The 20528-nt window shown below is 45.9% G+C and overlaps 1 protein-coding gene and 1 long non-coding RNA gene across 5 annotated transcripts in view; one reads left to right on the top strand and one right to left on the bottom strand.

Annotated features, from left to right (window-relative positions):
- USP32 (ubiquitin specific peptidase 32) overlaps positions 1 to 13198 on the bottom strand; it is a 61464-nt gene extending 48266 nt beyond the window's left edge. For all 3 annotated transcript variants that reach the window (XM_066201919.1, XM_066201920.1, XM_066201921.1), the window contains exon 1: positions 13096 to 13198. In XM_066201919.1, coding sequence (XP_066058016.1) covers positions 13096 to 13153 — 58 coding nt within the window. In that variant the 5' untranslated portion in view covers positions 13154 to 13198. The remainder of the gene's footprint in view (positions 1 to 13095) is intronic.
- Positions 13199 to 13383: 185 nt separating this feature from the next.
- On the top strand, positions 13384 to 20151 carry LOC136299920 (uncharacterized). Of its 2 annotated transcripts, none has more exons than XR_010723592.1 (3): positions 13384 to 13672; positions 14337 to 14471; positions 19834 to 20151. It is a non-coding gene; the product is annotated as an uncharacterized lncRNA (long non-coding RNA). The 2 variants fall into 2 exon arrangements; XR_010723593.1 differs by lacking the exon at positions 19834 to 20151 and adding an exon at positions 18728 to 19243.
- The last annotated feature ends 377 nt before the right edge of the window (positions 20152 to 20528 follow it).

Genomic DNA, 20528 nt, shown 5'->3' with positions numbered 1-20528 from the left:
GGCCCCACTCAATTTACACAGGGCAGCTCCACAAAGGCTTCACACCACATTTACCAGCAACAGGAATTAAAGGATAACAACACCACGGTTTAAGTATTTTATAAAAATGGAATTATTCAATCCAGCTGCATTTTTTTTTTTCCTCCTACCTGTTCTTTGGTTTTGGTAGCGGTGGCTCCTCCTGTGGATAAAGCTTCCCCCGGTTCTATCAGCCCTTCCCCTAATGCATATCAAAGGTTTAACATCTCCTGCGCGGGGAGTGCGAGGAGATTGAGCCATTGCAATGGGATTTGCCAATTTTCTCGAACACGAATACTTAGCATTTATGTGATGCTTTTAATCTTCAAAGAGCTTACTCCTCACAGTGCCCATCCCCAAAAGAATGGCAGCATTCCCAGCCTGTTTTATCCCTCTCTATCTCCATCAGCTGCTGTTTGGATTAACTCTCCCAGTAAGCCCAGTGTGGAAAGGAACTGGTACATAACAGCCAGTAAAATAATAATAATAATAATACTACTACTAATAATAACAACAACCACAGTGAAATAATCCTCCCACTATCTGAGCATGGAAGTCTTATTGGCTGTATTGTAGATCCTCAGGAATTAAAGGAGCTCCCTGGTCCAACCACATCAGCCACGGGATAAACCTGAAAGAACCTGAAAATTCACCAAACTTTGCACATCTCCAAAATCTACTTCACCGTTCTTACAACTGCAAATCGAAGCACAATAAACTGCAATATCATATATTAGGGACAAAAAGTGATTTCTGCTATCAAGTGAAGCATTGGTAAACTCATTCTCCAGGGGCAATTCCATCATCCCAGGATGGCACCTTTGCCACCCATGGGAATGTCCTCTGCTGCCTGGGAAAAGGGGCAAAAGGGAGACAAGTTTTAAATGGTTTAAAAATGGTTTTTAAATGGTTTCATCCAGAAGAGAACATGGACTAAAAAATAACCTGGAGTCTGGGATGTCCATCCTCACCTGAGCTCCCCATATTTGGTTTCCCTTTCCGCTGCTGTTTTCCTCTGATGCACCTTCAGAGCTGTGGCTTGTCCATGATTTCCCAGGTGAATGCTTTAGCTCTCAAATCTTTCCAGCATCTAGAATTAATGTTTAGTCCTGTTTAGATTAGAAGCTAAACTCCGCTTTTCTGAGCTGTCCCTTCATCAGTTTTCCTGGCAAACACACTGAGAGTTTGTGTTGTTGTAGGTGAGCAGAGCAGCTTCTGTCACAATTCAAAAAAGCTGCTTCTGCTTTATTGCCGCCAGGAAAATCATGGAGACGTTTATGCTTGTTAAGATCCACAAAATTACAATACAGAACTCATTTCCAAGAAATAAACACCCTGTTAAAATGAAAGGCAAGTGCCAACTCTGTAAAGGCAAACACCACATAAGGGCCGTGCTACAAAATAAATTGTAACATAACAAATATTTCATATCCCGTCTCCCAACAGTGCCAAAGATACTAAATGCAGCTGTAATATGAATTGTTCTTTAAATAAAAAATTACATTCTAAGCCTGAAAGCTAAACAGAACTACAACTTCTCCGTAGGAAGGCAGTTTCCCATCACCTTCAGTGAGGATGAGAGGCAAGGAAGGAGCTCTAATTTGGGATTGCTGGCATAGTTTTGATCCAGTCTTCACTCCAGTGTCGGCCTCTGGCAGCTGAAAGAGCCAACTCTTGTAAAGCACAGTACTTACACCCTGTGACACCAATAATAAAAGATTCAGATAATATTTATACCTCGCTACATCCTCATTTCTAAAGTCAGAGGAAAAACCTGACTCACTTGCAAGTCAAGTGTTCTGGCACAAACTCTCCACACGTGTGTGTTCACATGGCCAAGAAAAGGCTCTCTGCCTGTCGAAAATCTCATCTCAAACTCAGATGTCAAGGGAGTATTTTAGTGTCAGGTCCCAAATTTCTGTCGCACCGTTACAAACGCACAGTGACGAGCTTGACACACAACCTGTGAAAGGCTGAAAAACACCAGCACAGTCACAGATACAGACACTGGGCTGGGGAGTGAAGAAATAAAATAAAATAAAATTAAAACCACCACATGCTTAGTTCTGGGACCCCATTACATGTTTGGTAGAACACCAAGAACTGAATCAGAGCTTTATTTTTTTACCAGACAATAGCAAACAATTAGCATTACATTTTCCAAACTCCACTGCTGCATCTCCCGTTAAGAGAATCCTCAATTAACACTCCCAGGATTCACATTTAGGGTTCTCCTGAAAGAAGCCGCGCTAGTTTTTACACTACAGGATTTCTGACGGAAGATATTCAGCACTAAGATGCACATTATTCCTAAGGCCCTCCATAGGGAAGGATGAAACAGCATATTCAGATCCACCCTGGAACAGCTGCATGGGAAAGCAGCTCCAGCCATTGCACTGAGCAGCTCAGATGGATGGGATGACTGCAATTCCAGAGATTCATGTGAACACAGCGCCCATTGTCCCAGAGAAACACAAAAGGTGTCACAATGACTTTATACCAAAGAGCCCCAGTGCCCTGAACTGGAGGCAGCAGCTGGAATCTCTCCCTGAATCCCTGGAGAGACTCCCGAGATATCCTCAAGGACATTACGGTCTCTATTAGCAGCAGCACATTTACATAATAAATTACGAACATTTTCTGATTCTATATTTATCAAATATCTTCTATTCTGCTCCTTAACCTCTATCCCTGTAAGGCTGTGGCCTCTGCAGATATTTACCCTGTGTTCTGTGCTTTCTTCCTGCTCTGCCCTACCAACGTTGCAATCTCCTCCTTATTTAAAAAACAAAACAACCTTAGTTCTCACAACACACTTCACAATTCTTTCACCAAGGTGATCAGGAGACAACGCCGAATTGCAGGCAAAGAAAAGAGTGGGGAATTGGTTAATGGCAAAAAGATCAATTATAATTCTTCAGGCAAAGACAAATCATGTTGTTAGCTGCAGGATTGGAAAATGGAGCAAGAAGTGCTCACATTACTCTTCCACTGATAACAACCCTCCCTAAAATCCTGGCACAACCCAGACCAGGCTGCCCTGACTGCACCAACTGCTGCTCATTCATCCCAAAGCACTCCAGTTTCAGCTGCACAAAGTGCAAACCCACTTTTTTCAATTTTTAAACGAAAACCCAGGCTTTAACTGAATCACATCACGAGGGAAAACGTGCTAGAAATCTTGACAAGACCAGGAAATTTCCAGAGTAAGATTTTGCTTCTGGATAATACCTAACAGCTAGAAACAGGGATTGAAAAGAAGTGCTTCTTCAGCCCAAAATACATTCATGATGCCACATTCAAGTTCATTTTTAGAACAAATTCAATCTGCAAAACTCAAGTTCTCATAATTACTATCCCAATACTTTCAGTTCTTTTTTCCCCCCACATCCACAGACTTATTCAATCTGGTACTTCCTGTTCTGTTTAGGGCTCTGTGTTTCTTCCACTTTTTTTTTTTTTTTTTAAATTTCATTCAAGGTCTCAGAATTTTAAAAGAACAAATTCTGCAAACTAATGGAGTAAAATTAATCACTTGGAGCAACTCCAGCATCCAAAGGGAGCTTACAAGGAATCCGGAGAAGGACTCTCCATCAGGAACTGCAGTGGTAGCAATAGGTTCGAACTGGCAGAGGGCAAGCTTCCATCAGACAGAAATCCCTGTGAAAATATTTCAGCTCCGGAATCTGTCACAAACCCTGAGCGCTGCCATTGTCACCAGATTTGAGATAAGGAACATCCATTCAAAACACAAAGGAAACATAAGCAGCCGTTCTATCTTAAATACTTAACATGGAATTAAACTGTGAGTGGATGACAAGTGAAAGGCCGGTTAACAAAAAGACAGATACAACGTGAATAAAATCACTGCTTTTGAGGAAGGATTGTAGCAGGTTTTATTTCGAAAGGATGAAGCCGACGTTTTGACACAGAATGCAATCCTCTCTTATTTTGGCCCCGGTGACATTGCCTCTCATAGCTCGTGGGCCCAATTCAGACTCAAAGTGAGACAGCTTCAAAGGATTTGAACATTTTTAAAAAATAAACCATCCAAATAAATGTTAGAGATTCCTCTTGCCCTTGGAGCTGCTGGCTGGAAGCGGCGCCTGGCCTGTGGCTGACCAGGAGGAAGTCACATCTCTCCTGAAGGTACAGACTGTCTCGGTGACTATTTAAAACCACTCGGAAAGTCAGAAGTGCCCGTGTCTGACAGAGCCAGACGTTCTTTCTGCCCATCTCAGCCTCATTCCCCCCGCGAGGGAAGGCTGGCCCTGCTGGTTTTTCAAGAGCATCCCTGGTTTGCAGAGAACTCCCCCTTGGTGGGCACAGGAACGTGAGCAGTTCATCAACACCACCATTAATACCTTGTTCTGCCCCAAACACACTCAGGTGACCTCAAAAGCACATTTCCACGGGATGGGAGAGGCTTGTCCTGGGTGAAAAGGAGGATTTACACACCCTGGAGAACAGGGAGCTGCCAAGTCACCCTACCTGTGACAGCTGAGCCCTCCAGGGGAGCCGAGGATTCAGCCAGGAACTATTTCAGGGCTTGCACCAGCCCCACGTTAAATAACATTTATACACCGGCCACTACAAACGGCCTGATCAGCCCTTGTCCAAACCTTTCTCAGCCACCTCCTTTCATTCAACACCAAATCAAGGCCCTGTTGCAAATGTTACTTACCGTGTTTTTATAAGCAAAATGGTTTAGTTTAACTTCTAGATTATTAAACCGAGAGTTTCACATCTCTAGGATTTGGGCACATGGCAGTAATACACTAAAAAAATTAAGGCATTTCCTTTAATTGCCATTCTAATGGATTCATTAATAGGCTACATAGAAAAATTCTGATTGATTATAACTCACATGTTTTTAAGCAGATTTGGTGAACTACTATAAAACCCATATGCAGAGAGATTCAGTGTCAAACCATGACCCGAACTCAGTTTACAGCCATTAAAAATCAGAAGTGCAGAAGGGATTTTACACCAGTTTAATACAGCAGCATCTCAAAGTGATGCACTTCCCAAATCAGCCCCACCTGTAGGGACCACGTCAGCCCTGCTCAGCTGTAAATACAACCCCATAAAAACCCCATTTCTCAGAGGCCCTAAAATTCATTATGTAAAAAAGAAATGAAAACTACTATTACACAGCTCAGCTGCAAACATTAAAGCTACACAACCTCTGAGATACGGAGTCATCACTAACAAAGGGAAGGTGTCCCTGAAGAAATCACCAAAGAAAATGTGCATCAGGGTTTTGCCACTCTTTTTAGGCAAGCAGGGGATTTTATCCCAGTAAATGCTAGCAATAATCCAGCATTCAAAGTTTGGTGAATTAGGCCCTTTCAAACTCTTAGGCAGAATCTACCTTAATGGATTTTTTTTCTTCTACATTCATCTTTGCCCAAAGGCTTCATTGTCTCATTATGTAAATGACCTTTTCATATGAAAATTAAATGTTAAAGATGCTTTTTGTAGTTCTTCAATACTGCAAATATCACATGGACATTCACAATAATTCAGGCTAAGTACAACTTATAGAAAAAAAGCACCTGCTTCAAGGAATGGAACAAATTAAGAAATAACTTGGTTTTAAATGACTAAGAATTGAAAGTCTTAATTAGAATTAACCCACAGAACTTTCTTTTCTATGCAGAAACTCAAAGTAGGAAACCATCAGGCAAAGAAGAGCCCTGTAGGAGACCCTAAAAACCCCAACTGGGCAGTTCTGGTTTACATCAGGCTTGGAAATAACCAAAGGGAGGGGACAGGAAAAACTCTGTTTGAAAATGCAACACTTGTCCTACCCTTCCTCCATCAGCTTTCTGAATGCTCACAGTACTTATAACTTCTCCTTGGACCAGAACAGAGCAGGATTATTTTAATAATAATTAATAACTAAGTCATGCAGATGTCATAAGAGCTCAAGACTCACCAGACCTCCCGTACACCAAATGATTTATTGCAATGTATGACTTCACAGCCTGACCAAAGGTGCACTCAACTTTCAGAAGATAGTGACACTTTCTGAATGCCAGCTATTAGTGACACCTGGGGATTTTAAATACAGAAAAATCCTGACCAGTCCTACCTCAAAGCAGGAGTGGTACAATAAACCTAATTTACAGAATTCAATGGACACTTCATGCCTCACCTCATCACATTACTTGTTCATGCTATGTTCTTTTTCATTCTCACGGGCTTGTCATCCCTTCGGAGGGCCATTTTTGGAATCTGATTTCATTTTTTTGAGGACTAAAGAGCTGAATGCCTTACTTATTTTATGAAAGGAGACAGTGGGCCGAGTTCCCTCGAGCAGAGCAAAGGGGTGAGGGTTGTTTTACTCATTCCTGCCACACTGCCAGCAGCCAGAAAGCCTGAAACTGTTACAAGTCAAGTAAACAGGATTCAAAGTAGTCCCCTCTTCTTTTTTTTTACTTTCACATTTCATTAGAGATGCTTCATCTCACACTGAACAACTTCCTAGTTTCTATTTTTGTCCTTTTTTTTTTTTTTTCTTCTTCTGTAAGACACTGTCAGGTAGATTTAGAACTTCATCAAGGCAAGCCTTTACAGAATTCGAGCTGAACAGAAATATTTTACAGAATCTATCAGGTTGGAAAGTATCTCAGGAGGTCACTTGTGCTTGAAACTGGGTCAAGGCTGAACTCAAACCAGCTTCCGGAGGGTTTTGTCCAGGCAGAGCTTGGAAATCTCCAAGGATGAAAGTTCAACAACTTTCTCTGGGCATGTATATTTAAAAAAAAAAAATTAAAAAAACTTGGTGTTACAGGAGGAAAAACTAGAAACTGATTAGAAACCATAAAACAACTGATGGAATTGATTAAAATACAAGAAATAAAGCTCGGGTTTATGACCTGTGAGATATATGGGCATATAATCTATAATCCAAATAAATGTTTGGAGGACTCAGTTCCAGTCTACACCAAGAAAAGAGAATGTATTACACACAGAATAGCCTGATAGTGGTCTTTTCATTTAGACCAAGATATTTAACACTCAAAAGGAGGATTTGTCCAGCTTATCCTGTGACCTCCAGCCCCATGGCTGGAATGATATCTATTTAAACTCCCCTGGCAGCTTTCCTGCCTGCTTTGATTGGAATCTCCAGTAACACGCTGACAGGACAAAACTGCAGCTAATATTGTCAGCCTGCTCCTATTTACAGACATGATTCACCTGAGAAGTGAGAAACCAGAGGATTCCCAACGTTCACTGAATCATAATTCAACTTTCTGAGGGGTTGTGGGGTTTTTTTGGCTTTAAGATGATCAACTTTTTCTTATTTATGAAGCATCTATGTTCTTAAATCCTCTTTTCTCAGGCTTGCTTCACTCCCTGCACGTTCAACACTTGAGCAATCACCACGTTTCTGCCATGCTTGGGAACCATCTAAGAATTACTAAAAACTTACTAAGAGGATGCAATCAGCTCCCACAGAACCACAGGCCTTGCAGCAGCCTGAGCAGGAGGCAACATTTACCCCGAATTTGTAAGTTTTCAACGGGTATTTCATAAAGAAACCTCTAAAGACCACAAAAGGTATCTGAGGAAAGGAAATTCACCGTTTGCTGGCTGAAGTTCACTCCACCCATGTTCCTCATTTCCAATAGGAAACAACTTGGGTAGTTCTAAGCAAGAGGCTGAAACCCCCTGAGCTCACTTCCCTAAACTTGGAAGCTCAGGGAGAGGAGAGAGTGGTGGATGCAATTTAGCAGCTGAAGAATTAGAGATTAAAAACCCAACTCTCCTCCAAGAGTTCGAGTGCAGCTGTAGGGAGAAGGATTTGGGAGCGCTGGTGGGTGAGAGGCCGGATGTGTCCTGTGTCCTGGGCTGACCCCACAGCATGGGCAGCAGGAAATGGGGGATCCTGCCCCTCTGCCCTCTCAGGTGAGATCTCACCTGCAGAGGTGCAGCTCCAGAAGGCACCTGGAGCTGCTGGAGAGAGTCCAGGGGATCAGGGGGATGGGGCAGCTCTGCTGGGAGGAAAGGGTGAGGGAATTGGGATTGTTCAGCAAGAGAAGCTTTGGGGTGGCCTCAGTGCAGCCCTGCAGCACCTGAAGGAGCTGACAGGAAACACAGAGAGAGACTTTTTACAAGGGCCAGGAGTGCCAGGACAAGGGGTGTGGCTTCACACTGACTGAGAGTGGGTTATACTGGATATCAGGAAGAAATTCCTCCCTGTGAGGGTGGTGAGGCCCTGGCACAGGTCGCCCAGAGAAGCTGCCCCATCCCTGGAAGTATCCAAGGCCAGGCTGGAGCAAGCAGGTCTCATGGAAGCTGTCCATGGCACAGGGGTGGAAGAACAAGATGATCTTTGAGGTCCTTTCCAACCCAAAGCAGTCTGTGATTCTAAGAGGCATCTTCTCATCAGTTCATGGATGTTTCAGCAGAATCCCACAAGTCACTCCTACCTTTGAAATCCATGCTCAGCAGAGACTGCCGAGGTGCCCTCCCAAAACAAGCACCACAACTGAATGCCAGAGTTGTGAAATAATTACTGCCCTGTGAATTTGAGCGGCCACTTGCAGCTCTGCAGCTTTATAAACAGGAAGTGTGAAGCCCTGCATTCATACCTGCCTTCATCATATGACAGAGCCCTGAAGCCATCAAATACTGGCTGACATAACAAGCCTGGCTGTAGAATCCAGGCTGTCTCCACTGTGGATTCTGTTCCTTCTGATAGCTAAAAAAAAAAAAAAAAGGCTGAGAGACTTCTGGGCATTTTCACCACATGCCTCTGAAACTCAAGGTTCAAAAAAGCACAGCTTTATACCTTTAGAAAATAACATATCCTGAAGAACCTTCACCTCCCTAGCACGGTCAAGCTCTTGGTTTTTCAGCTGTGAGACAAAATAAAGCAGAACAATCCCCTTTGTGGAATACAGAAAGAAGAGAATAAACCACCAAAAAATGGCTCCCTGATAGTTCTTCTTCAAAAGACGACTGGGAGTTAAAAAGTTAATTTCGTAATCTGGAGTAATAAAAAGCAGTTTTCCACGGGCTGGAGGGCTGAGTCCATGGATTTGTCACCAGGCTGAGATCGACAGCCTCAACTAGATGATTATATATTTGCACAAGTTTTCCATCATCCTTCTGTCAGATTTATGACATCAGTCCGCTCGAGGATGTTAATGATCAGACACCAGATATATTTGCCTTGATTTAAATAAAACAAATGTGGCTATTTTTCAAATTCAATCAAGACACAAAAGGTCATTAGCGAGATTTATCCTCTGCCCATCACACAACATTAGTCATTACTGGCACACACTCACCAACCTCCTTGTGGCTTAGGGAGGGGTTTTTGTTACTTGGATGGCCTTGGTGTTCTCCTGTTGGTACCATCTTAGAGACACACAACCAGGGAAGAAAACTGCCTTCAAAAACCACTATTCCATGAGCTCTCCAGAGGCCAAACCTGTGGAACTGATACACTTGCAAGTTTTGCCTGGCTGTTAGCTGGCATTTTATTCCCAACTGCACTATTCCTGTGCTTTCGTTTTGCTCTTCTTCTCAGAGATCACTGAGCACAGGACCAAACACAATTGAATGGATTTATCAGCAATCACTCATTTCCGCAAATTCTACGCTCACTGACCATGCTGATGTTGTGGCAGCTCCCCTTCTTCCACCCTGCACTCATGAAACAAAAATTTTACCTTGCTTTGAGCAGGAAAACTCTGCTGTCCTCTCTGGCCCAAATTTCACAGATCCATGACCATTCACCAACGTTTCTTTTAAGTGGTTCCCTGACTCAATATTTAGCACAGATAATTAAGCTGGAAATGGCCTGAATTACACCTGCTCTAAGTAGCATTCACAGAAACTTTTGACTACGGATTCTACAGTTTCATAATTCACAAACGTCTACATAAATTCAGGCTCAGTCTAGGATTATCCTCTCAAAGTTACTGAGGCAGAACACATTAACAGCCACTGGAAAACACAGTCCAGAGGGATCTGAAATAAACTGGCCACCAATACCACACAGGCCTCTCTCTCCTGGAGGATTCTTATTAAGATATTCCATATCCAACAGTGAATACACAACGCAGGAGTTGCTGCGCTGGAGCTAACACAATAGTGATAAAAAATTCTTTTTACAGTTTTATTGGCCCAAAGGCAGCCCTTTGAGGAAGTGGGTGTCAAAGACTAGCAGCAGGAGAACTAAAAGATAAGACAGGCTTTAGAGCACCATCTCCTTGCCAAGGCCAGAGCACCCAGACAGCCTGATGGACACAGTGGTAGGAGTGGGAAATCAGGGACAAACATTGGAAAACCCACCAAAACAGGACCCTGGCTGACTCGCAGCACTGCCCTAGGAAAGAAAATTGCTGCTGGAGCTTGGGCCTAAGGAAAAAAAGCAACAAGCTCAAGAGCCACCGTTCCAGCTCATGCCGCCACAAATTTATTTTGATAAAATAACTGACAACTTCATGCTCGGTTTGGAACAAAGCACTTCTGACTTCACCTCTAATGACCTGCCCAAGGATTTCATCTGCTCACAAAGAAGCCATCCTCAGAAGCAGGTCTGTGGGGTCAGGAAAAGCTCTCCTCACTTCTCAAACCTCTCCCACAGCCAACACCACTTTGTGCCACTGGCTGCTATAAATAAGGTGACCACAACTGGCAAAATTCATAAAAAGAGATGTCTAAAATAGCATCCCCTTGCTTTCCCACTGCCAGGCAGAGATGTCAGGGAGGCTGATGAGGCTCCTGTGACCTGCGCCGGTGGACACAGGACAACTCCGCCGTGCCCAGCCACGTCACCACAGCAGTGTCAGCTGCCTGTGCCAAGGAAAAGGAGGAAAATAAAACAGCAGGGCTGTCTCCTGCTCAAGGGTGGAAAAGGCCATCCCCACCGGCCTGCTCTGGCACTTTCATCTCCTTGAGCAGAAGTTACATTTTAGCTACGGTTATTTATATTGTGAGCCTTTAACCACAGCTTCCCTCACCTGCCCAGCCTTTGGGTACTACCAAAATGGAATTGCAAGAAACGAAATTGCCGAAAAGTCAGCCTTGTTTTCTGAAGCTGACAAAAGCGGCATTTTCTCCCAGGTATTCTGAACAACTGGAATTCAAACTGGTGACTCAAAAATACGATCACAGCATTCGGAATGATTGCCACCAGTCCAGGTAACCACTGCTGATTACTCATGAAGAATCCCCAGCAGAAAAATTTGTACAAACGCCACCTAATACAAAACTTTCTCAGCACTTAACCACCAGGAAACAATGTTAGAGAAGGTGGATCTAACTGAAGATAAATGTATTTGGCTTTCTTTTTTTTTCATGTTTACATTTACCCACTATCTCTGTTTGTGTCCACAGAAATGCCACAAGTAGCAGCGAGGTTCTGTGGAAGTAAGAATGGTCTGACAAATAATGTTTTGATAACTGGCCTGTTTCATGCATACCCTGATTCACTGGTTAAGTAAACGACATAGTTATTTAGCAAAACATCAGTTTATAACAGAGTGCCTAAAACAACCTTTCTGGCCTCCTACAGAAAAACAGTATTGAAGGTCTCATATAGAGAGGAAAAACATCCAAAAAGGATAGCAACAAAGAAAAGTATTATATTCGCTGCGCAGAAATAATTTCTTATTAAGAAGAAATCAATCTTATTAATTATGAAGCATCCAGGCCAACTTCCTTGATTCTGAAGCAGTGTTAAGAGTTTAAATCTAACTTTAAAATCCATAACGCTTGCTTTTTTCTTATTTATGAACTTTGGAATATACATCATGACCAGACGAGTGCGTTTTCCACCAAACAGCTTATTTCAAACGCTCCATGATATATTTAACTTCACACCTCTACCAAGCTGCATTTATAACTCCAGCTCTTCTAAAAATACGTGCACCAAAGCTTCCAAAGACTTCCCTATACTTTCACTAGCAGTGAAAATTCTTCGGGGCTGTTATGTTTAAAATCTGCAACGCGAGTGACTTTGAACCATACGTTTGTTTCTCCTGCTTGACACTACGTTGCTCCATTTCCTATCTGACATGGCATCCCTCAGAGGCTCCGCCAGGAGAGAAAAAAAAAAAAACACAACAAAAAACTAGAAAATATTTAACAAAAACCCCCATTTCACGTCAATTTGTTTCTTTTTCAGTTAACACCCAGCGGTTCCTCCCAGCCCTCCCTTATCGCTCCTGACATGCCTCTCACATGCAAGCAAGGAATCAAAAGGGGCAGCCATAGATTGGCCCGAGCTTATGAATTTTATCAGGGCTTTAAATATCAAACAGGTGAGCTGCTTTACCTGCACTGCATCACGTGAACGCACAACAGGGCAACAATTAAAACACCTGTCCTCCCTGCAAACCATTTACTGCCCAATTCCTGCCCCTCTTTGTCCTTGGACTTGGCTATCACTTCCAGAGCCGGGGAGCTTCCAGGGTGTAGCTCGCTGTCGCCTTGGAGCCCTGCAGCTGCAAGCATTCACCATTCAAGCTTGTTTATGTTTTCCCTTGGCCAGTTCCTCTTTAAATCCTCCGGGAGGACCCTACACCCGGCTAAAACAGCGACATCAAGCCCCGAGCCACGCACGCCACATCCATCTTCCCATGCGGAGCCGCAGATGCGTGATCCCCGGGCACGGGGGAGGTAAACACGAGGAGCGGGGAGGGCACGGCGGAGCCGGGAGCTGTGTGACAGCCCTGTCACAGCGGGATCGGCGGCGCTTCCCGATTTATCCAGGCTGCCCGCGCACGGCCGGCCACAGACGGGCCAAGGCCGGGCCGAGGGCGGCGGGGAGGGGACGGCACCGGGCACCGGGCCCTGCCGGGGCCGCGTTAAAGAAGGGGAGAGAGATAAAGAAATAAATAGATGAGAGAGATAAAGAAATAAACGTCGGGGTGAAGGCGGAGGGGGTGAAGGAGCCCCCGAAGGGTGCAAGTGCCTCCGAGCGGGGTCCGTCATGGAGGTGCCGCCTCACCGCCCGCTGGCGGGGGGCACCGCGGGCCGCCCCCCCCCCTCCCCCCGTCGCTTCCCCACCAACCTCCACACCCACCCCCCCCCTCCCCGCGTCCTACTCACCCCTCCGCAGGGCCTCGTCGTAGCCGAGGAAGCCGATGCGGGACTCCTTGGCGCCCATGGTGCCGCTCAGTCCATGGCCGCGGCGGCGCCCGCCGGAGCCGCTACCGACGGGGGAGGGGGGGCGTGGCCGCCCGGGGGGGGCGGGGGCAGGGGGAGGAGGCGGCGGCCGCGCGCCCGCCCCGCCCCGCCGCCGCAGCCTCCATCGCGGGTCACGTGGGGCGGGGGGGGGGGGGGCGCGCGCCGCGTCACGTGGGGCGCGCGCGGAGGACGGGGCGGGGCTGTGATTGGTCAGGGCGGACCCCCGCCCGCCTGTCCCCTCAGGGGCGGCTGAGGGGGAGCCGCGGGCAGCGGTCGGGCCGTCTGCAGCGCTGCGGCCGCGCCGGTGCCTTCTCCGCTTCGCTCCTCGGCCGCACAGGAAGGAGCTGTGACGAGGAAGGACCTGGCGCTGCCCCGGCTCTTCGGGAGGTGTCGCTTGCGAAAGGTGTCAGCGCTTCCCGTGGCGTGCGCCGGGGAGAGGAGAAAGGCTGCGGTGCGACGGGGGCCCCCCGGCGGAACAGCCCCAGGCTCCTGTGGGAGGGTGAGGGTCGCAACACCCTCAAAGCACACAGGGAACAGCCCCTCCATCCTCGCAGGGGATCAGCCCTCCCAAACCTCACAGGGATCATCCCCTCAATGCCCTCGAACTGCGCAGGGAACAGCGCCTCAACGCCCTCAAACCGCACAGGGAACAGCCCCTAAATCCTCCAGCCCCTCAGCCCCCCAAAAACCTCGCAAGGGGATAAGCCCTCAGCCCCCAAAACCTCACAGAGAACATCCTCCCCCAATTCCCTCAAAGCACACAGGGAATCAGCTCCTCAACCCCCAAAAAACTCGTAGGGGATCAGCCCCTCAGCCCCCTCAAACCTCTCAGGGCACGGTGGTTCTCCTCAAAAAGTCCTCTTAAGTCGCAGGGCTGCAGGCATGGGGTGACAGTAGGAGGTTCCTGTTCCATTAAAATGTCTTTTCACTGTCTGAAACAGAAACACGGGCTGAATTGTAAATGGATCAAAACCACCCCTGCCCTTTGCTGTTCTCCAGCATGTTTGCTTTTAGTATTCAGCCCAGGACTGACACAGAATGGGAGGATTTCCCAAATGGCTTTGTTACAACATTAAGCCTGGTAACCTACCCTGGGTCACTCCCGAGCAGAAAATAAGGAGTTTGAAAGAAAACACTGATTTCTAAGGGCAGCTTGTTCCTAGGATTGTTCCTGCCCTGAAACAAAGCCTGTGAAAACACCAGTTGCGAGTCATTCCCTGAGTTACTGTTTCCGCACGGAGCGATCTTGCCACATCGGAGCCGCGGAAAGGTCACGCCAGCGTTGCTTTCTCGCTGATGTAAGTTCATGCGTAGGTATTTTTATAGCAAACATTCCAAACAAATTTCATATCTGATATGCAAAGCCAGGAATGCTGCTTAGAGAGACACGGGGCTCCAAGGCCAAATTTCTCCTCGTGTAACCCAAGTGCAAGCACACTGCAAATGGAATAAGCTCCATAAAGCCTCCTTGTATCTTTTCTGATTTTTTTCTAATCTTAGATTTGTGGCATATCAAAAAAAACCCCATAATTTTCAATCATAAAATCTGCCACAAAGGGACCTTTTACCTCTCTAGAACATAGGCTATGAGGATGAGGGGGAGAACTTAAGTGATTTTTTAAAAATATAAATTAAATTGGTGGAAATATACTTCACCCATCAGCCACTGGTTATGTATTTATCATTTAAAGAGTACAGGTAAGTAAATGTAGCAGAGGAATAAGAGGATATCAACTCCCTTGATTCATATATCCTCTTAGTCCTACCCTACCTTTGCATATCTCTTCTCAACATAGTTCCTCACCAAGCAGCTTCCAGTTTAGATATGAAATAAACTCTTTAAAACATTTAAGAATTAATTCAACAAACATGGCAATGTGTCAATCAAAAGCCCAAGCTGGCAATGCCAGAAACAGCTGGAGAAATCTGTTTTATCTCATGACTGAGTGAAATATTCCTTGGCATTCCTAGAGCCATGCTCTGTTGGTGATGGATCCCTTTCCTAAAGTACTGACTCTCAGCTGAGGAGCTGGGGTTTAATTCCTGACTGCTCTGTGGTGTTCCTGTGTGACCTTACGTCCAGTAATAATATTTTAATGTTTTGCTTTCTCCTCTGAATTACAAAGATAATGACAGAATCCCATTTTGCCTGGAACGAGCAGCACTGGGACACAGCCAGCCCCAAACTGGCAGAGCAGCTAGAGAAAGCAATTAGAGCAGGAAGCTTCAGTGCTGGGGTAAGGCAGCTCCACACCAATTCCTGCTGGTTTTCAGGCCAATTTCTCCATGACTGTTTATCCTCAGGCTCTTACTAGAGAGCCGCAGCAAAGCCCTGAGTCCCAAGGCTCACCAGAGACCTGACAAGTCACTGCCAGGCCTATTTTGTCTACCCCCAGCAGTGAGGAACCCTCCAGGACAACTCTGACCTGATGCTTCTGCAGTGTAGGGGCCTTAATGACAGCTAAATCATGAAAAAAATGAATGACTGAAATTACGATTATAAATCAGATCTTGCCACCAGTTTATAGTCACAAACAGCTGACTGGGTGTTTCGTGCAAATGAGGAAGCACAACCCTCTTGTGAGGAGTTCCTTCCACTGTGGGAAGGAAAAGGGATTGGAGTGATGGTTCATAGTAATGGCTAACATTTCCTATTAACCAAAAAACCCAGACCTCTTCCAAGGAAAATGTATGGCACTTTAAGAAAAAACCCAACTTAAAGTGGCATCCCTCACGTCCCAGAGGTACAGACAGTGTCCAAGAACCAGCAGAATTCTGTTTGAAGAGCTCTTCAAAATCATTTACTGGATCCATTGTACACACCTTGGCCTGCACCAAATTTAATCACAGAGATACTCTGGATTGGAAAGCCAGGCTGGGGGCTCCCAGTGGCAGTGTCTTTGTTCAGATTAAATTAAGCATGTTCTCAAAGGCACTGAAGCAGGAACCCAGAGATAAGGCTCTGTGTGCTAACCCTGGATTAGATCTGGCAGTAACTTTTCACTGAAGCCTTATTGGGGAGCACAAGATTGTAGATGTTGCTGCTGTTTAAGTGCTGTGTCAAAGGTAAATCAAATTAAGATACAGCAAATTTAGACTTGCATTAGATGAATGGAGCTCCTCTCCTGTTACAGAGAAGTGCTACGTATGCAAATCCAACTGGGCACGTGTCCTTTGGATTGCTGGAATTTATTAATTATTCGCTAATCAAAAACTAATTCACAAGCACTTAGCAAATATCTTTAAGTGTCGCTGCATCACTGTCAAGGATCTGAGGCAAGGCAGGTATTTACTGCTGCACAGGAGCTGTGGGAGCCTGGCAGCACAGCGAGGGCTGCTGCAGTCCAGGGCTACAGGAGCAGGGGGAAATCCACACCTCCAGCCCCAGCTCAGCTGCAGTGGGCATCTGCAAGGGGAGGGGGCTTGGAGCTCAAGTGGAAAGGCCTGGACTCAAAAGGGATGAGCCAAACAACAGAGGAACTGCTGCAAACACTTCTGAGAAGAGCATTGTAAGGCCTTATTCATGTTCACTAAAAGAGAAGCCAAAAATGCAACTTTGTTGTTGCCCTCTAAATCTGTGCCTCCTTCCCCAATCCCTGTCTTCCCACCTTGGGATATTAATTTTTATAAGGACTGTTTTTAGCACTGGACAAACACAGGACAACTTTTACCCATTCCTGCTTCAGACAGCCATGACAGGAGTGTGGCAGGGCACATCCCAAATATTTGAGAAGAGTAGAAAGTGGGAGAGAGATCAAGATGCAATAAGAGGGCTCAGTCAGGTCTGCAGTGGTCAGAGCTAAATGGTTTCATACCTAATTACTGCGAACTGGTGAACGAGAAAAATACCCCAAACATGCCAGTCTGATTCTGATGTTATCAGAGAGGGAGGAAACACAAAGGCTTCCTCCAAGAATAACAGAACAATATGCAAACTGAAACTTCTATCACATCCCACATTTTCTAGGAAACAAGTGGCTTAGAGTGGTAGCGGAGGGTGATGGATTTATATGAACTCGGGGGGAAATAAAAGCAACAGACTCTTACCAGGTCCCTCCTACTGTCATGTAAGCTGTACTCCCACACTATTGCCAGCATGAACTTTGTAGTGGAATACTGCAGGGGAAAATGAAAAACGTAATTAAAAAAAAATTAAATTAAATTAAAATCATCCCCCTTGTTGGAGGGACATGTTAATAAAGGCAGTGCTCACCAGGGCTGCAGTGTGGTGTAGCCAGGGGACTCGGAGTGAGATGATTGGGAGTTTTTCCCTCATTTCTAGTTTGAGGTCACTTCCCTTTTCACACCTGCCCTAGAGATCCCTTTTTCCCAGCACTCTCATGGCTTTTTGGAGCAGCTGCCCCTGCCCCAGCAGCCAGGCCCTAGCCCTGACATCATCCCCTGCTGCTTCCCGGCACCGCAGACACCTCATCCCCTCCTTTTTCCTGGTGAGTTCCAACGGGGCGGGGACACGGGAGAGAACAGCGCGTCCCTGTGTCCCAGAGGGCTGACAGTACCGTGACAGCACAGCGCGGGGGTGACAGAGTGACAGCCCTGCTCTGCACACCCACGCGTGCCAAACGCCAGACCTGTACTTCAGGTTGTGGCAGATACAGGAACGGGGTTTGGACAGCACTGCCCAACCCCTGCAAAAGGCAGCAAGGGAAGTGGGAACATCCCTCAGACCTCATCTGAGATCTCATCTCTGTTTAACTCTGCCACCCCTTTACGAGAGAATTAATGAATGTTTCTGCTGAGCCACTTACCCCTGGATGTTTGTGTTCAGGGAGCCCGTGACAGGTTGAAAGCTGCTCAGAAGTGCTGCTCACATTGCTGCTCAATCCGTAATTTCAGCTCCAGTTATTAATAGTGGGATCCCCACAACCCAGGAAAGTGAGGCATGTCACACGTTCACAGCTATTTTAAGCTTTGTGGGGAAGTGGTCCCCCACTCTTCCTGCAGTTGCCTTTGAAAGACAGAGACGAAAACACCATAAGGCACCCTCCACTCTTGATGTTCTCCTAAGCGAAGCTTCTCTGTGCGTGGAAGGGTGGCACCATCACACTTGAAGCCCACAAAGAACAGTGACAAACTCTTTCTTTCCTGGCAGACTTTGCTGCTGCTCCTCCAACCCAGGAGTAACGAGGTGCCACAGCTAATGGCTCTCACAATTTAAGTGTAATGCCTGGGATATTTATAAAAATATCACGTCCTTCCCGATTTTTTATCAACCTGTTTGATTATGCCTTATACAAGGAAAGTGTGACAGAATTAATCAGCCTGCTGGAGCGCACACTAAAGGAACAGATGAGCTTTGGCAAGGCTGTTGTTAGCACTGAAAAACTGTGACAAAAAAGAGGCAGACTGCAATCCAGACGTGTGTCATTCAGAAAATGAGACATGCTATGATTTATCAATGTACCAACAATTGATGGGAATAGAGATCTCCCATTTCAAAGTGTTGTCTCTGTGTAGATTAAGAGTAGTATCTGTCACCAGGAAACAATGGCAAAAGGAAGATATTTGCAAAAAGCAGTTCTGTGCTCTCTTGTAGACAGAAACCACTGTGGCATTGGAAAGGAGGGAAAGGATTTCTCTGCAGTTCCATCCAGGGCAGCAAAAAAAACCCCAGCGTTGTGACAAGAGGAAGTTCAAGTAATTAATACCAGGAGATCAAATGAAAGGAGTGGCTTTGCAAGAAGTGACTCACGTTGACTCTGCCCCAGGAAGGCCCAGATTGCGCTGTGGAAAGAGGAGCTTGCCTGGCCCCCAGAGCACAGCGGGCAGGGACTCACCACGGTGGCACCACGGGGCACCTCTCCCCTGCAAAGAAAGGGCTGCTTTCTTCTCAGCTCAAAGGCTGCTGCTCACAGCGGCCCCAGCACTGCAGCAGTTTGATTGTTGTGTACAGAGAAAGCAACGCCAAAGCATCAAACACGGACCAACTTAGGGAACGTTTTGCCAGCGGCTGATCCAGTGGGAAGCGCATCTCTAAACAGCAGGGCAGCAGAGCAAAACAAAAGCCACGGAGCCAGGACTGTTGTGTCATTTGGCACACCCTGGCACTTCCCTTAATTCTGCTTCACAACTTGCAAGGGAAGGCCAAAGCTTCTTATTTGCTAATTAAGGTTTCACACGATTCAAACATTGAACAAAGGACATCCCCAAACAGAGGAACCTGCCAGCCTCCGTGGCCCTGCCAGCGGGCTGATGTCTCAGTTCAGTGCTCTCCCAACACTGAGTGAAAGAGCTCTGGACAATGGCATATCCAAATGTGCACACACACACACATTTTTATGCTGGCATGCACACATCACTTCTGATGGGATTCCAAAAGTTCCACCTCCCTGTTTTTGTTAAGGACACTCCAGACACCCTGCAGACAGGGGTGAAACAGGCATTTAAAACACCAGACCTTTATTTTATGGTGTCAAATGGCTAATAACAGTAATTAGGGATCTTAAAGTCCTTTATCAAGAGGCATTATCTAAGATGGCATCGTGCCTGTAATCAGAGTCAATGTAAAACTGTTTGATCAAGCCAAGAAGGCAACTAAAAGAGTCTGATGAGTTGCCATCTGCTCCAGCCACCCCACCCCCTGAATCCAGCCGTGAGCCACTGCAGGACACTGACAACCAGGTTGTTTTCCTGTCATTTCAGCTCAACACTCAGTGCCTGTCCACGTGTTCCAGAGGACTCCCAAACATGCCAGACCACCGCTGGACATGCAGCTCTGACAACACTGTGCCTTGCCACTTGTGTGGATTGATTGTGCCCATGCAGCAAGATAAAGCATTGGGGGTTAATCAGAATTTTGCCTTCCATATTAAGTATTTGCTTGTATATTTATTTTATAAAACATCTGGTTAATTTATCCATAAAAGCCTTTGGCGCTTGCTCAGCCTCTGGGTAAAAGTCCAGCTACTCTTGGAAGAGCTTTTGACCCAGCAATTGTAATAAAATTTAGGCCTGGAGAATGGAGTAGAGTCTTGAGCAGATTCTTAGCAATACAAGACAAGTTCAAGGTAGACAGAGGTTGCCAAATTGTCACAGTTTGAAAAAGAAAATTGGTACATTCAAGGAAGGAGCAATTTGAAGTTCTTATAAAGCACTTGGACACCTCAATGATGGGCAAGAGTTTCTTCCCTCATTTTGCTTTCTCTTATCACTTCCCAGCTGTTTCTTCCACTTTCAGGTAGTTTCAATTTATCCTTCTATTTTTACCCACACAGTTCACTAACAGCCTTTGAGTTGAGATTCTTCTGGCTTTAGTGATGAGGTGCCAGCTGTGCATCCCTGCAAGCTGGTGCCTGCACGACCTTGAAAATTTCTGGGAAGCCAATCAGGAGATGCTT

This window comes from Chamaea fasciata, unplaced genomic scaffold, assembly GCF_029207755.1.
Source record: "Chamaea fasciata isolate MVZ Bird 193981 ecotype frontalis unplaced genomic scaffold, bChaFas1.0.hap1 SCAF_21, whole genome shotgun sequence".
Lineage (NCBI taxonomy): Eukaryota > Metazoa > Chordata > Aves > Passeriformes > Sylviidae > Chamaea > Chamaea fasciata.
The sequence above is the reverse complement of the archived record's forward strand: the minus strand, read 5'-3'. Positions and strand labels throughout refer to the sequence as shown.